Here is a 17555-nt window from a genome sequence, read left to right on the forward strand (position 1 = left end):
GACAATGATTACTAAAAATGGTTAATAAATGGTAAATAGAGTGATACAAGAATCGATATAAGGATGTTATTTATCATAATTGTTTATCATTTATTAAGTGTTAACTGTGTGCCAAGCACTTGACATATGTGAGCTTCCTTATTGTTCATAAGAACCCTGTGGATTATTAGTATCTTCTGTGTTATAGCAGAGAAAAATGAAATGCAGAAAAGATGAGTAACTTGTTCAAAGTTATGGTCATGTTGGTGTTACTTATTGGAGCCAGGATTCACATCCATATCTTTAAGCTTAAGCTTTTAGCAACTGCTGCAGAGCCTCTCATGATACTGTATTCTGATTCATTAACTGCTGTGTTAAAATCTTAAGTTATAGTCTAGTGAAAAAAAGTAGAAAAGAGGACATAAAATCAGTTGTTTCTTATAGTTCCTGGATTGAATTCCTGTTAAATTATTGCATGATTATATCATCCAATAAATATTTATAGAGATCTTTAACATGCTATTCACTGGTAAAGATTAAAGAAATTTTCTTCTACAACAAAAGTAGCACCAATCTTTCAGAACAATTAAAAATTTTGTCTATAATTAGGATAATAAATTCAGGAAATCTTTTAAATAATCTCCTTAAAATCAGTGATTATGTCATTTTCATCTTTGTGTCCTGAGCACCTAGAATGGAGACAGGAATATAGCACTTAAATAAGTTTTTACTGATTATTCATATTAGTGCCTATTATCTCTTTTCCTTATGCATTGTTTGTTTATGGTTTTTTATTTCAGTTGGGTCTTTTAAGATACTGACTTAATTTTTTTTTAACCTAGGGGATGTCCCACTCTTGTTCAAGCGTTGCCAGGCCCTAGCACACAAGTTACTGCAGGCAGCAACCATACGGCAGTACTTTTAATGGATGGACAGGTCTTCACATTTGGAAGTTTTTCTGTAAGGAATTTTTAAAGCATTGATAATATTCATTGTACCATTGTCTTACAATTTGTCTACGTAAGCTATTTTTTCTGGTTTCAGTGAAATTCTTGTATTATAATTATTGCATATGCCTATTTCCTGTCTCCACCCTCAATATACACAAAACTTGAATGACATTACTTTGAAATAATTTACTTTTCTAGTTTAGCATTAGAATTTATTGAATTTAACAGCTGTGTTATAATTAGAATGTTTATTCCACGTCAAAGTCCTTTAAGCTTTCATTAGAGCTAATTCTGTCATTTGAAAACTCATTTCTCATCTAATTTGTAAAGATTCATTTTTCTTTAACATATAGAATTCTATCTTAGAACTTTTTAAAAGTCTAGTTTTATTAGATTTGTTTAAAATTATAGCTTCCTTTTTCTTCTTTCTCCATTTGCCTGTCCGCTTCATTCTCTTTCTATTGACTACAGTAGAGATCAAGGAAAAGCTCCATAAGATTGCTAATAAACCTGTATCATCTCTGACATGGATAAATATTCAGAACTCTGTAACCTAAGTCCTTGGGATGCAATTTGCAACTCTTGATTATTTAAAAATTTTTAATGTGAACTTTAAAAAAATATTTTATTTGGAAATTATTTTACGCATATAAAAAGGTTGTTTAGTTCCTCTAGTTATGTCCCTGGCAATTTTGAGCTGCTGCCTCTGTGCTGGGAGTGAGTTTATGAGTGAGCGACTTCATGGGCCAGCCCTTTAAGGGGAGCATCTCAGTCTCCCACAGCCCTTTGTCTTTCTCAGATGTAACCCCCACTGGTCTGACAGCCAAATGTTATGGCTGGTTCCTGGGCTGGGGAGCCCGGTTTGAGGCTGAAAGCTCTGAAGCTGTTATCCCTCCTGATTCTTTTTTAAAAAAATTTATTTCTTTATTGATTTCAGAGAAAAAGGGAGAGGGAGAGAGAGAGAAACATTAATAATGAGAGAGAATAATTGATTGGCTGCCTCCTGCACACCCCCTACTGGGGATGGAGCCTGCAACCTAGGCATGTGCCCTTGGCTGGAATTGAACCAGCTGTCTATCTACTGAGCCAAACTGGCTAGGGCCCTCCTGATTCTTAATCGCCAAACTGTGGGTGTGGGACCTGCCCAGTCTGCATCTCCACCCCTCCTACCAGTCTAGACGTGGTTTCTTCTTTTTATCCTTAGTTATAGGAACTCTGTTCAGCTAGTCTTCAGGTGGTTCTCAGTGTTAGTTGTTTTAGAATCCTATCTAATAAAGAGGGAATATGCTAAATGACCCTCATGCTGTCGCAAAGATGGCGGCACCCACAGCCAATAAGGAGGGAATATGCTAATTGACTGCCATGCCCTCAAAGATAGTGGCACTCACAGCCACAAGATGGTGGCATCCAGTCCCCTCAGCCCTGCCAGGGTGGCAGGCGTGTGGCAAGGGCGGGCCCAGCGCTCCGCGTGCCTGCCTCCGGAGTCCCCCATTCCCCTCAGCCCCCCAGCCTTCCAGGGCCACCTGAGGTGCAGACAAGCCTCGGATGGCAGCTGCCCAGCCGCCCAGGGCCGCCCAAGGCTCAGGTAACCAGGGCCGGCCGAGGTTTGTGCTGCCAGCAGTGGCAGTAGCAGAGGTGTGATGGGGCGTCGCCTTCCCCTGATCGCCGGGTCGCCTACTACCCCTGAGGGCTCCCGGACTGTGAGAGGGGGCAGGCCGGGCTGAGGGACCCCCCTCCAGTGCATGAATTTTCATGCAACGGGCCTCTAGTTTAGTTATAATTTTGATCTGGTCATGGGAGAAGGCTAGCTCAGAGTTTAATTTCTCTGCCATCTTGACCGGAAGTCTCAAGATCTTTTTTTTTTTTTTTTTTTACATCTACATAATACTCCACTGTGAATATATACTATAGTTTTTTCAATTAATTTTTTATATAGTTAAAGGACAAAATTTTATTCAGGGGTCTGAAAATTTGCAAATCATAAAACAGGAGCAGGTAACACCCAGAGTATTTTGAAGGAAAGAGAAAAATTGACAGTTTTTATATTAAAAAGTACGTTCTTGAAATGAGTAAGTCCTACAGTCTTAGCTTCTGGATTAGTTTTAGATTGTAATCTTCCAGATGTCTGGTGGTATGGACACATGAACATTCTTTCTTAAATTCTTCAGAGCATATTCTTTAGGATTTATATTCTAGTACATATCTCCAGGAATTGATATATAACGGAAAAGTTCAAAAGTTTATGTCTTTGGGCTAGTTATCATAAAATAAAACCTATTCCTCATGTTTCAGTCCATTCTGATTTAAATGGTTTTTGTTAGCTTTGATCTGGTGATTCAATCAATTTTTTATGCTTGGTCATTTAAGTACTCTCCAATATTTTGCAGTGATAGCAATAAATATTGTTAGAGATGTAGCTCTGAGGAAAATTTTTGAAAGTAAGATTGCTGGGTTGAAGGTTAAATACCTATGTAGTTTTGTGAGATAGTATCAGTTCCCTTCTCTTTTGTATTCTCACCAGCAGTGTATGAGGTTGCCTATTTGTTCACAATCTTGTCAACAAAATGTGTTATCAAACCTTTTAATTTACATCAGTCAGATGGGTGGAAAAACGGCCCTGAATACTGTAGCTAGTGCTGTGAACCTTCAAGTCTTTACCCGTATTTAGTTTTCTGACATTAAGGGTTGGATTTTCTTTTTGTGGGGATGCTTTTGCCAGTGCCTTTTCTAAGACCTGCATACTCTTCTTCTCAAGCTCCCAAACCCCTTTGTGCTCTCCACCCCGCAGGCTTGCAGTGGCACGTGGCTGAAAAAAACTCTGTTGAATTAGTTTTTCCCTCTGGTTACAGATAACTTAAGGTTATGAAATCTGCTTTTTCTTAAAACTGGTGAAGGCTTGATTTATTTGTAGTTTTATTTGGTCTGTGTGTTGGTTTTGGGGGGAATGTGAGTGGTAATACTTGAAATCAGATAGTCATTATCGTCCTCTAGTGCCAAAAGTCCTATTTGTGAACTTTAATGAATTAAATATGGTTTATTTATAATCAGGCATCTATCATATTTTTGGTCTGCTTTCACATTAGTTGGTTGATAGTAAAGGAATAGATATTTATTTCAAAAGTCAATGAAAAATATTTCTTTTCTCTCCCAAAGCATAATATATATCCCTGAATATGATGCACTTTGCTCACTGTTTACATTTTTATGCTCTTCTTTTTCTTTGTCAAAAAATAAGGATAGTCATTGAAAGAAGCTGAGAGAGAACACTGAATTATTTTGGCTTCTTCTCCAGTCATGTGCTTGAATTTTTGGGCTGCTTCCAGCCATTTTACCTTCCCCTGTTTATCAAGGGGTTGAACCTCAGGTGCTTTTACAGTCATTTTATAGCTGTATTTTCTTTCTGTGGTGTTGAAGGAGTAACAACAAAACTCATGAGAAACCTGGTAGTTGGCTCAGAACTTAACTAAGCTATTGGCAGTACACAGGTATTTTTGTTCTTTTTTTAAAAATATAGTTTATAATTCCCATTACTTATAAATATCGCTGGGTACTATGATGCAGCATTTTCTGCCCTCCAGAGGATTTTTAGAAGAGGGACACTATGGGGAGAGAGAAAGATCCTGTGCCAGGGGGTGGATAAATATTTACCAATCCATCTACATTCTTTTACGGCTAGTACCATAGAGAAATTTCCTATTACTTGTCAAGTTAAGTTCTTACCAAACCAGGTACCTGTAGACAGCAAATAAATGAATTAGGAGTTATTTGCTTAAGACATCATACCTTACTGTTGATTCTGTTGTTTATATTGAACCATAAATGAAATGACATGATCATGTGAAAATGTACTTTTCTAGTTGTATTCACAGTTGTGGTATTTGTTATTTTGGTCTTTTACTCAAATGTTTCCAGATTGTGTGAATTCAATAGATTTTCGGTGATGCTGTCAACTTAAAATGTCAAAGTGATTTTTTAAATGTGCTATTTGTAATACTAATTTTTAAATATATTATGCATTAATATTCTTTTCATTTAAATATAAATGAAGACAGTCATAGTATTTCAGGGAGATTTCTTACATGGAAAAGTATTTCAAGTTTGTTATTATTTTTTTAATAATACACTTTGTGCCTGGCCAGCGTGGCTCAGTGGTTGAGCGTCTATCTATGAACCAGGAGGTTGCTGGTTTGATTCCTGGTCAGGGCACATGCCCAGGTTGTGAGCTCGATCTCCAGTAGGGGGCGTGCAGGAGGCAGCCAATCAATGATTCTCTCTCATCATTAATGTTTCTATCTCTCTCCCTCTCCCTTCCTCTCCGAAATCAATAAAAATATGTTTTAAAAAATAATACACTGTGATTTCTTAGGAGAAGAATTCCTAGGAATAATAAAAATTATTTTATACCTTTATAAATATTTGGTATAAATTTCACATGAATTTATTTTAAAAATTAACAATTGATGACTAATAATGTCTTATAGAGCTGTTTTTAACTACTGTCTCACTTTATAAAAATTATAGATTGTTCAGTAATATTGTTAATATGGTGCATTTAATCTTTTAGAAAGGACAGCTGGGCAGACCAATTCTGGATGTGCCATATTGGAATGCAAAACCAGCTCCCATGCCTAACATTGGATCAAAATATGGAAGAAAAGCTACCTGGATAGGTGCAAGTGGGGACCAGACGTTCTTACGAATTGATGAAGCACTTATTAATTCTCATGTGCTTGCTACATCCGAAATTTTTGCCAGTAAACACATAATAGGTAATACCCAAAACAAACCGACATCCCCACTGTAAATCCTTATCTTGATTAATAGTAAATAGTTCATTTTTCCCTATTATGAGATATAATCTTATAGCTTTTTGTTTTCTTTCTGTCTGAAGAAATTTAAAAGAAGCTTCTGAGTGTCTTTTTTATATTTGTCTGTTTGCTGGAAGATTGCAATAATTGGGAGATCAAGAAACAAAGTATAAGCTAGAGAGTGGTAGAAATATAAGCTACATTGTAACCTAATTGAAAGGAGGAATTTTTCTATATTGGTTCTTATAAATTATAGAAATTAATTTTAGAAGGTTTCATAAATCAAACTTATCAATCCATACTTGTGTCCATGATATCATCCTATATAATAAAAGCCAAGTGACCAAAAGGACCAGAGACCAGAACGACCATGGCCCCTCACCCCAGCGGGCAGCCCCCCAGTGAGCGGATAGGGACGATCAGGCAGGCAGGCGAGCAGTTAGGGGCGATCAGGCAGGCAGAGTGCTTAGGGGCAGTCAGGCAGGCAGAGGTGGTTAGGGGTGATCAGGCAGGCAGAGGCGTTTAGGGGCAATCAGGCAGGCAGGCGAGTGGTTAGGGGCAATTAGGCAAGCAGGCAGAGTTGGTTAGCGATAATCGGGCAGGCAAGCAAGTGGTTAGGGGTGATTAGGCAGGCAGGTGAATGGTTAGGGGCGATCAGGCAGGCAAGTGAGCAGTTAGGGGCCAGTGTCCCGGATTGCAAGAGTGATGTCTGGCAGTTGGACATCCCCTGAGAGGTCCTGGATTTTGAGAGGGTGCAGGCCGGGTTGAGGGCCTCCCCCTCTGCCCCTCTCCTCCACCCCCTCCCCTGGTGCATGAATTTCATGCACCGGGCCTCTAGATAATTATATAATAGAGTAGTATAGTGTAGAAATTAACAGCATGTGTTGTAGATTTAGACAGCCTGATATTTTAGTCCTAATTCTGCTATTTAAAGGTTTTTAGTTATTTAACCTCTTTAAGTTTCAGTTTCTTCGTCTGTAAAATGGAGAAAATAATAATACTTATAAGTTGGGGAAATATAAAAAAGTAATGCATCTTTAAAATATGTAAATATTTTTTCTCAAGGCTTGGTACCTGCTTCTATGTCAGAACCTCCTCCATTTAAATGTCTTCTGATAAATAAAGTGGATGGGAGTTGTAAAACGTTTAATGACTCTGAACAAGAGGATCTGCAAGGATTTGGTGTGTGTCTTGATCCTGTATATGATGTCATTTGGAGGTAAGCTTCTCTGTTTATAAACTAGAGTAGTAAATAAATTTTGGTCAAATTCCCTTCTTGTGGTACTATGAAATTTATGTATGGATAGATTTTTCATACCTGAGAACTCCTGTTTAACTATTAACTACACTTTTATCATAGTGATTTATAGGGACCCTTACAGTATAGTGTATTGACTAAGAGCAAGTGTTCTGGGCCAAACTGCCTATAGGTGTATTCCAGCTCCACAGTTTACTTTCTGTGTGCCTTTGGAAAAGTTATTGTGACTCTGTGTTCCTCACTTTTTTCACTTATAACTAGTGTCCCGATGCACGAAAATTCATGCAAGAGTAGGCCTTCCTTCCCCTGGCTGCTGGCACCGGCTTTCCTCCCTCCGCCGCCCGCAGGCACCCGGGACTGCGGGCGGCTTTCCCCGGACCGGGCCCTGGCTTTGTCAGGAAGGATGTCCAGAAGACGCCTGGTCTGTCTGGTCTAATTAGCATATTACCCTTTTTTAGTATAGATAATAGTCAGTCTACCTCCTAGATTGGTATGAGAATTGGGGAACTTAAAACAGAGGCACATAGTAAGTGCTGTAGAAGTGTTTGCTACTGTCTTTATAATTAGAAGTTTTACTTTCAAGAGTTCTGTTGGTTATTTTAGTCTGTCAGCAATGTTATCTAAAATTGTATAGAATTCAATGTTTATTGATGCCATAAATATCTAATTATTACTAACTCTGTAGCAGAAATTATGCCAAAGACGTTCGAGAATAAGATATGAGCTTGCCCTTCAGGAATGTACATAACCAAATTCCCATATTAGTAGAGAAATATGCAGGGTTATTAAACTCTAGAAATTATAAAAAATGGAGAGGTAGATATAGGTACTCAAGAAATTATATTGCATTTGTTTATGATTTATTATAGCACTTTATATACAAAATGAGTAAAGAAAAGCGTTATCCTCAGAAGTTTTAGCTTTGAATGCTATAGGAAGTGTACCCTGCCATTACCAGAGTGGCTCATCAAAGCATTTACTATTTTTTCCCCCTCTTGCTTAGTTTATTTGGCCTGTATAGTTTAGTAGGCCAGAATTCAGATAAGTTGAAAGGTCGAAGTGGTATGAGTGAGGAGGGGGAAAGACTTTTTCATCATCTTCCTTCTGCCCGTGCCTGCTTTCACTTATATCAGTCCACCAAGAGGGATGTTTTTTATCAGTCCTGAGGCCTGCGTTCAGAGTGAAGGATTACAGTGCTCCCCAGGTTGCTGATCAGCTTACTATCTTATTTGGGCATTTCATTGGAAGTTCTGGAGGCCAGAATTGAATTGAATAGTGCTTTTGGATCTCCCTGGAAGTTTTATACAATATAAATTAAATAACAAGAGACTAGAGTTGAGTCGTGTGTAGTAATTCTTATGAAGACAATGAGGTACTAAGAACCAAAATTAGAGTGTTTACAGTGTGATAGAATGGATAGAATGGCGGGGATAGAGAGGCAAATTGTGTACAGATAGAATTATTTACTGATTAGAAGTCAATATACAAGAGATTTAGTTTTATTTTCTATATTCCTTATATGTTTTATTTTTAAATGAAGTAAATTTGCATTAACAAAAAGTAAAAGTTGGCAGTTTGCAATTTGTTTCTAGGTACATTCACTAAATTAGAAATGCATTCTCTGAACTAGAGATTATAGAACTAAGGTTCTAAACAGCCATTTCCCTGGGGTCTTAGCAGAACTCTGAAGTGTGAAGTGTAGTGTACAGTTAGTTGAACCTTGCCTTTTTCACAAATGGTGGCAGCAGTGGGACAGATGATCTTAAATACCTTGCCAAGTCCTTGATCCAAAATAGATATTAAAAGATGAAGGACAGTCTTCTCCGTGTTCTAGTAAACTAGCTAGAATGTGTTTTTTCATTAGGATCAGACGTCCATTTTATTATCCTAACTTCTGGCTGCTTTGTGTTTTTTAGTAGTGTATTTTTGTTTTACAGCTCTTACGGCATTTTGGATTTCTTATAATTTTTACTAGAGGCCCGATGCACTAAATTCGTGCAAGAGTAGGACTTTGCAGCCATGGCTGCCTCGGCCCTTGCAGCCCTGGCTTCATCCAGAAGGGTTGTTCCACTGTTAGGCCATTCGGTCGATTTGCATATTACGCTTTTTATTATTATAGACTAGTGGCCCGGTGTATGAAATTCATGCACGGGTGTTGGGGGGAGCTGTGTCCCTCAGCCCAGCCTGCACCTTCTCCAATCTGGGACCCCTCGGGGGGTGTCCGACTGCCGGTTTAGGCCCGAAACAGCAGTTGGACATCCCTCTCGCAATTCGGGACCGCTGGCTCCTAACCGCTCACCTGCCTGCCTGTCTAATTGCCCCTAACCACTCTGCCTGCTGGCCTGATCGCACCCAACTGCCACCCCCTGCCGGCCTGCTTGCCCCTAACTACCACCCCCTGCTTGCCCCCAATGGCCTTCCCCTGCTGGCCTGATCGCCCCTAACCACCTCTGCCCTGGCCCGACCACCATGACTTTGTCTGGAAGGATGTCCAGAAGGTCTCCCTGAAGGTCTCCCTGTCTAATTAGCATATTACCCTTTTATTAGTATAGATTGCTGCTTTACTGTTAGTAGGGTTGAACATCTGCATAATTCTGTTTGTGCTTTTTGAGAACAGCATTCCATGTCTTTTGACCACCTTTGATTGTCTCTTACTGGCTTTCAGGAGCTCTTATAATTGTGGATATTGTTTTACCTCATATTTTCTTTTGACATGTCCTTTGTCTTTCAACTTTTAAAATGGAATTTTTATTGTACACTTGCTTCATACCTATATGTATGCATCAGTTAAGTATACTGTTGCTCTATATTCATGAAGTATTGTGATCTATATTACTATTTTGTTTAAATTGTTTTACTTATAAGTGACATAAGTTCTTTATATGTTTAGTTCAGATATGAAAATAATGAGCTATATTTGTCCTGTTTAAACTGCCTTATTCTCTTTGTATCATCAATTATGTTTTACAAATGAAACTGTATGTTGAGGTGCTGTAATTATTCTCTCTTGAAAGGTTTCGACCAAATACTAGAGAACTGTGGTGTTACAATGCAGTGGTTGCTGATGCCAGACTTCCTTCTGCAACAGACATGCAGTCCAGATGCAGTATTCTAAGTCCTGAACTTGCATTACCAACAGGATCAAGGGCTCTCACCACCCGATCTCATGCAGCTTTACACATTCTAGGTAGGGTTGCTATACGATGATCAGATAATTTTAGCTAATTTTCATTGTGTGCCGAGTATTTTTAAAGAGAATTTAATTTTGTATATTATTTTGTCATGTTTGTTAAACAATATGCTAGATGTAAAATAGATTATATCCTATTAAGAGATTTATGCTACAGAAAACAATACCTCAAACTTGTACCAACACCATGAAAGATTCATATATACCAAATATAAAGCAGCCTGGATATAATTTTCCAATATAACTATTGTAGATTTTTAAAACTAATTTTAGCTCAACCCGAATACATAAAGTTTAGAGATATACACTGGATATTCAAATGTAAAAGTATATTTAATTTATATACATTATTTTAAATTATATAAAATATTATATTAATTTTATAGATTACTTCTCTATACAATACAGTTTTCCACAGCACATCAACTTCATCTCTATTTAATTAATTTGGGATATAGCATTCTCTCTCTCTTTACATATATGTATGTGTGTGTGCATATATATCTATATGCATGCACATACATACATACATACATACACGCTGTTGTGGAAATTTTATACTTTTACACATAACTACTTATTCCATTTCTTTAAAAATACCCTTAAAAAGATTCAATTATGTTTATGTAGAATTTTCAATTGTGAAATCGTATCTCTAAGCATAATTACTAGATCACAAATATAATTGCTTGCTTTTTTCACAAATTTCATCTGTTAACCATTGTGAACATCCAGAACTACCATCAGTTGAAGTTATCTCAGGCTAATGTGTCTTCTTCAAATAGTATTTTAAAATGAAACTAAAAGTTTTATAAAAGGAAGAAGTTTGTAAGGACTCAAAGATTAAGCAATTTCATCTTTTCAGAGATACGGTTTTGTGCAGTACATTGTCATACCATGTATTTTTAAATATAATAATGACCCAATGGAGAGTGTTTATTCATTGCATATGTCCATGAAATGCTGTTCAGCGCTTTGAATACATTTGTTGAGCACACTTATAGTTTATTATTTTAATTTATCCCCTATAGTATTTTATCTCATTAATATTATGGGAGATTATAACTTCAAGGAATTGAATGCTTGCTTATTTGTTTTTAGGTTGTCTTGATACCTTAGCAACTATGCAGGATTTAAAAATGGGTGTTGCAAGTACGGAGGAGGAGACTCAAGCAGTAATGAAGGTTTACTCCAAAGAAGATTATAATGTAGTGAACAGGTTTGAAAGTATGTATATTTACATTTAGGAGATATTGTCTTCTAACTGAAATATGTCTGACTATTTTAAAACATGAATCGTCTTTTTTTTTTAGGTCATGGAGGGGGCTGGGGTTACTCTGCTCATTCAGTAGAAGCTATACGTTTTAGTGCTGACACTGACATTTTACTTGGTGGTCTTGGTTTGTTTGGCGGTAGAGGAGAATATACTGCTAAAATTAAGGTAAGCAGTTCATTGACACTATTGCCTTTTTTGTTTAAAGATGTTTTGACTTGGTTCATTCTTTTCATATTGCTTTCGTTTAAAAAGGACTTGCAGAAATTGGTAAAATCTATAAGTATTAATACTTTATATACTACTAAAATCTTATGTACAATAATACTGTCATTAATTCATTAAAAACTTAAAAGTTAAGTAAGAAGGGATCAAATAAGTGGAAGATGATTTTTTTAATAGCTTTGCTATATATAGTAATGTTGGTTTCAGATACTTGCTTTTCATTACCTTGAATACTTCATGCCATTCCCTTCTGGCCTGTAGAGTTTCTGATGAGAAATCACTTATAACTTTACTAGAGGCCTGGTGCACAAAATTTGTGCACTTGGCTTGTCCCTCAGGCTGGCCTGTGCCCTCTCACATTCCAGGACCACTCGGGGGATGTCCGACTGATGGCAGGGAATGGGCTTACGCAGGCAGTTGGACATCCTTAGTACTGTCGCAGAGGCGGGAGAGGTTCCACCACTGCTACTGCACTCGTCAGCCATGAGCCTGGCTTCTGGCTGAGCAGTGCTCCCCCTGTGGGAGTGCACTGACCACCAGGGGGCATCTCCTGCATTGAGTGTCTGCCCCCTGGTGGTCAGTGTGCATCACAGCAACCGGTTGTTCCACCATTCAGTCAATTTGCATATTAGCCTTTTATTATATAGGATAGGAGCTCCTTTGTAGGTAACTAACTGCTTTTCTTTTGCTGCCTTTAAAATTCTCTCTCTGTCTTTAATTTTTGGCATTTTAATTATGATGTGTCTGGGCATAGATCTGTTTGGGTTCTTCTTGTTTGGGACTCTTTGCCTCCTAGACTTGTGTGACGTTTTTCTTCACCAGGTTTGGGATGTTTTCTGCCATTATTTCTTCAACATTCTCTAGCCCTTGCTCAATTTCTTCATCTCTTGGTACTTCTCTGATGCAAATATTGGTATATTTCGTGGTGTTCCACAGCTCCCTTAAGCTGTCCTCCTGTTATTTAATGGTTTTTTTTTTCCTTTTTGGTTTTCTGATTGAGTGATTTTCTCTACCCTGTTTCCTAATTCACTGATATAATCCTTGACTTCCCCTAATCTGCTGTGTATTCCTTCCAATGTGTTCTTTATTAGTGCTATGTCATTCTTCATTCCTGACTGGGCTTTTATTTGTTACCATATCTTTTCTCATGCTATTGAGCATCCTTGCTATCATTATTCTAAACTCTATATCTGATAAAGTTCTTATCTCTATTTCCTTTAGCTCTTCTTCTAGAGAATTCTCTTGTTCTTTCATTTGGGGCTTGTTTTTTTTGTCTCCCCATTTTGGCTGCCTGTTTGAGTTTGTGTCTGTGTATTAGATAGATCTGCTATGAATCCCAATCTCTAGTGCAGGACAGTGTCAGACACTGTTTGTGACTGGCCCTGAGTACCTTTTTTGGATCTATCAGCAATCCACAGTTGTGGCTCTGTCAGCTGGGACTGGAAACTTTTGGAAAGGACCAATATGTGCACCAAGATCTGCTTTTCCTAGCCCCTAGCCCTCAATTAGATCAGGCAAAGACTCAAAGCCTCCAGAGATCCGTATCTCTCTGTTTTCTGATTGTTACTCAGTTTTGATTAGCCTGAGGCTATCCACCACAGGGTGGAGCAAGAGGTTTTCCAACAGGGTGGGGCAGTTGCATCTGCCTGCAGGCTGGTTATTATTCTCAGGCTCTTAATGGGCCTCAGAAACTCCACAGGGCGGGGCAAAGGTGTTTCCAATAGGGTGGAGCAATTGCTTCCCCCTCAGACAAAACTGCCTGGATGGTAAAGGTCTGTAGAGAAAGGTGTCCTTTGCAGTATGAAGAATGACTCAGCACAAGAAATCAGGGTGTCTGCCTTCTGAGTTCTAACCCCAGACTCCCCAACTCTGGCTTTTGCTCACACAGCTCCATTCCACTCTGCCCTCCCTCTGCCAGAGCCCAAGGTGAGCAGCTACAAACCAGATTTTGTGGCTTGGCCCTTTAAGAGGGTGCTTGCATTTCCAGCCCCCATTTTTTGTTTGTATCATTCACCCCTGTATGCCCAGTTCCTAGAACTGTATGTATTCAAAGAGATTTGTTAAAAATAAGCAAGGGAGCCAGGTTGGGGTGACTTATTAAGGAGTTTTATATCATGCTGCAAAGACAGAAATGAGAAACTGCTACATAACTTTAAGGAAGTATGCTGATCAATTGTTCATTTTAAAACATTAAAAGAAGAAATCCTCAGCTTTGTGGAATATGGGTTAGAGCAAGGAGAGAAAGGAGATAAGACTAATTACTTGTTGTTGAGCTATTCTAGCAAGTACCAGTGGATATGGGTGAACCAACCAGCTTTGGTACCAGGAATAGAGTGGACATAGTGATGGTAGAGAGATATGGAAAAAGGGAGCATTCCAGGTCTCTTCTCTCAGTAACTAGCAAAGAATGATAGTGCCATTTATCAGAACGTTGAAGGCAGGAGGAGGGAGAGATGAGTCACTTCAGAATGAGTAAGATGGAGCTGCTGGGGGAATCATTGGACTGTGGAGATTAAGATCTGCGCTGGAGATGGATTTCAAATTATCCTGTATAATAAAAGCCCAGCAACCAAAATGGCGGAATGACCAGAGACCAGAATGACCACGGCCCCTTGCCCCAGCCAGCCCCGCCCCCCAGGAGGGACCCCACCCTGATCGGGGGCATGGCCGGCCGGCAAACCACCCCCGGCCCCTGGTGCCCCAGCAGGGACCCCCACCCTGACCGGGGGTATGGGCAGCCCCTTGCTCCTGCCAGCCCCGCCCCTCAGCAAGGACCCCAACCCCAATCCAGGGCCCCCATCAGGGAAGGCCGGCCAGCCCCCACCCATGCACTGGGCCTCTATCCTATATAATAAAAAAGGGTAATATGCAAATTGACCCTAACGGCAGAACAACTGCTCGACCAGTCACTGTGAGGTGCACTGACCACCTTTCGGTCCCTTTCCCTAGCCAGTAAGCTCTGATCGCCCAATGGTGAACATGGAACCGGGAGTGGATGGCAGGGGACCTGGGTGGTGCCAGGCTAAAGCCCCCCCCCCCCCACACACACACTAGTCACCTCACACACAGGGGGCAGGGCCGGCGAGCAGGCAGGAACGGCTGACTTCTTGGTCCCTTCCTCCAGCCGTCAAGCTCCGATTGCCCAATGGCAAATGGGGATCCGGGGAGGATGGCGGCCTGGGGTGGGGCCGGTGAGTGGGTGGAACGGCTGACCTCTTGGTTCCTCCCCCCGGCTCCAGTCACCCAATGGAAAACGGGGAACCAGGGGTGGGTGTCGGCAGGGGGTGGGGCCAGCTGCAGGTAGCTGGGGAAGACCCTGATTGCAGGCCAGGCCTAGGGACCGTACCTGCGCACGGATTTGTGTGCCAGGCCTCTAGTTAGCGTATAATTGAAAAATCAAGACATGCACACAATAATTGTGCAGTAAATTTTAATGCTCCTTTCTTTTCCTTCTTTTTATCCACCTTTCTTATAGTTTGCCTGCTATAATTCTTCAGAGAAATAGGGAATTTTTTATATGTATTAGTTCATTAAAAAGATAAACTCTTCCTCATAATTCTCTATTTTTACTTGATCTCATAACCTTTGCTAATTTGATATCTTCTCTTTTATTCCTTTTCAGAGACTCTGTGTCCTCTCCTTTTTTTATAACCATTTTATTCACACTCTTCTTCTCTTCTTTTCCCATGCCATATTATTTTGAACTGTTTTTTCATTACCTGTGTTTTTAAGGATTTTTATTTTCTATTATTCCTCTCTCTCTCCATAGCTAACATTTTCTAGCCTTTTTTGCTGGGCATTTCTCTGAGCATTTTTCCACAAATATTATTCCATTTAATTTTCACAGTTATTATTGAAATAGGCTGTGTTAGTATCCATCTCTTTTTCATGGATAAGAAAACTGGTTCCTAGGATCTCTCAGCTAGTAAACGTTGAAGCAAGATTCAACCTCACTTAGATATATACTTTGGTTGAGTGCTCTCTTTCAAATTATAAACTTCTCCCCTTCAGAGGTTTATATTTGGTACAGAACTATTTGGAGCACTTGACATTAAATAAATGAATATGAAGGAAAACAGATTAATATAGACTGTAAGTCATGGTATGTGTTTCTTGACTTAAATATATGTCTGTATATTTTCCTTAATAACATTTAAAAATAGGTGCTCTGATTTTTCACATTTTGCAGTGTCCAGGAAATATTGACACATGCAAAATTATGAGCATGTTATTCAGCAGATTTATGTGACCGAAAGATTGAGCACAGTATGTTTTTCTCCTTTCCCCAGCTGTTTGAGTTGGGTCCTGATGGAGGAGATCATGAAACTGATGGAGACCTTCTTGCAGAGACAGATGTGCTGGCTTATGACTGTGCTGCTAGGTAATGATTTCTTCATTATTCAGTGTAGTCCTTTCAGATACTTAATGTGAAAAATTCATTATAAATAAGTAAACATAATTTTAAAAGGAAGTTTTAAGTAATCAGTGATCACATACTTGAGAAATTAAATTATATATTAGATAATGTGTTGCTTTTAACAATGCTGCATTAAAAATAATAGTATTTCTACATTGAAGATAAGATGAAAATATTATACATACATTTTGCACACTTTTATTTTTATGCATTGCTTAGAAAACACCTAATATGCTAATGTTCTATTGATGCGATACAATTATTTACTACCTAACATTATATATATATAGTGTCAAATAGTCATACTGGGCCATAATTCAGATCAACTGTATACTCTAACGTCATGCATATATTAATTATAACACGCTTGGAGGGAGGTAGTCGGCTTTACTGGTTTTTTTAAAAACAATTTTTAAAAATTTGGTCTTATTTTAATATAAAAGTTTTATAGCACTTAAGCAAGTTTTAGAATTCAAGATGGAGGAGGAAGAAATGTCATGTTATGACCACAACACAAGTAAATATTATTTGTGTTCTTGTCTAGGCATTTTTAAATAAAGGGTTTTAAATACTTGACACTGGTCTTATAATGCAATGGATTTCATGTTTTTTTTATAAAGGATTTTAAAAACAAATGTTTGTAGTGGAAATGCAAAGCCATTGTTTTTGACTCACTATTTTTTTTTTCGCAGAGAAAAATACGCAATGATGTTTGATGAACCAGTTCTTCTGCAAGCTGGGTGGTGGTATGTAGCCTGGGCTCGAGTGTCAGGACCCAGCAGTGACTGTGGATCTCATGGACAAGCTTCTATCACCACAGATGATGGGTAAGTGGAATGTTTAAGTGTTCGTTAAGCAGCTCTCATGTTTGGTAGTGGAATATTGTTTAGAAATCCCAGAAGTTTTTTTGGTAGGATAAAATCTTAGTAAGGCTAGAGCATAATATGACTTCTAAAATTAAATTCATATAATATTATGCCAAATTAAAGTCTAGACCAGTGATGGCGAACTTTTTGAGCTCCGCGTGTCAGCATTTTGAAAAACCCTAACTTAACTCTTGTGCCGTGTCAAATATAGAAATTTTTTGATATTTGCAACCATAGTAAAACAAAACTTATATTTTTGATACTTATTTTATATATTTAAATGCCACTTAACAAAGAAAAATCAACCAAAAAAATGAGTTCGCGTGTCACCTCTGACAAATGTGTCATAGCTTTGCCATCACTGGTCTAGACAGTAAAGAGAGATAATGGCACTGCAATTCTTAGCTCTTGTCAGGTGGCATTTGTGTATATTTCTGGGTGTTACATTACATTACTAAATTAGAAATTATATAGAGGAAAGTGACAATGATAGTGGGAGTTTGGAAACCATAAAAAAAGAAATATATACGTGCTATAAAATTTGACAGTGCTTATGAAAACAGTTTATTAATTGCAAAGCTTCAGTGGT

General features: G+C 38.6%; 1 protein-coding gene across 1 annotated transcript in view; it reads left to right on the plus strand.

The window, feature by feature from the left end:
* Positions 1-17555, plus strand: part of MYCBP2 (MYC binding protein 2, E3 ubiquitin protein ligase) — a 275789-nt gene that overhangs the window by 111006 nt on the left and 147228 nt on the right. The window contains exons 21-28 of the mRNA XM_023751731.1: positions 822-939; positions 5494-5698; positions 6803-6956; positions 10010-10182; positions 11287-11412; positions 11499-11626; positions 15973-16064; positions 16793-16927. Of these exons, the coding sequence (XP_023607499.1) occupies positions 822-939; positions 5494-5698; positions 6803-6956; positions 10010-10182; positions 11287-11412; positions 11499-11626; positions 15973-16064; positions 16793-16927 (1131 nt within the window). The remainder of the gene's footprint in view (positions 1-821; positions 940-5493; positions 5699-6802; positions 6957-10009; positions 10183-11286; positions 11413-11498; positions 11627-15972; positions 16065-16792; positions 16928-17555) is intronic.

Source organism: Myotis lucifugus, unplaced genomic scaffold (genome assembly GCF_000147115.1).
Source record: "Myotis lucifugus unplaced genomic scaffold, Myoluc2.0 scaffold_24, whole genome shotgun sequence".
NCBI classification, from domain to species: domain Eukaryota; kingdom Metazoa; phylum Chordata; class Mammalia; order Chiroptera; family Vespertilionidae; genus Myotis; species Myotis lucifugus.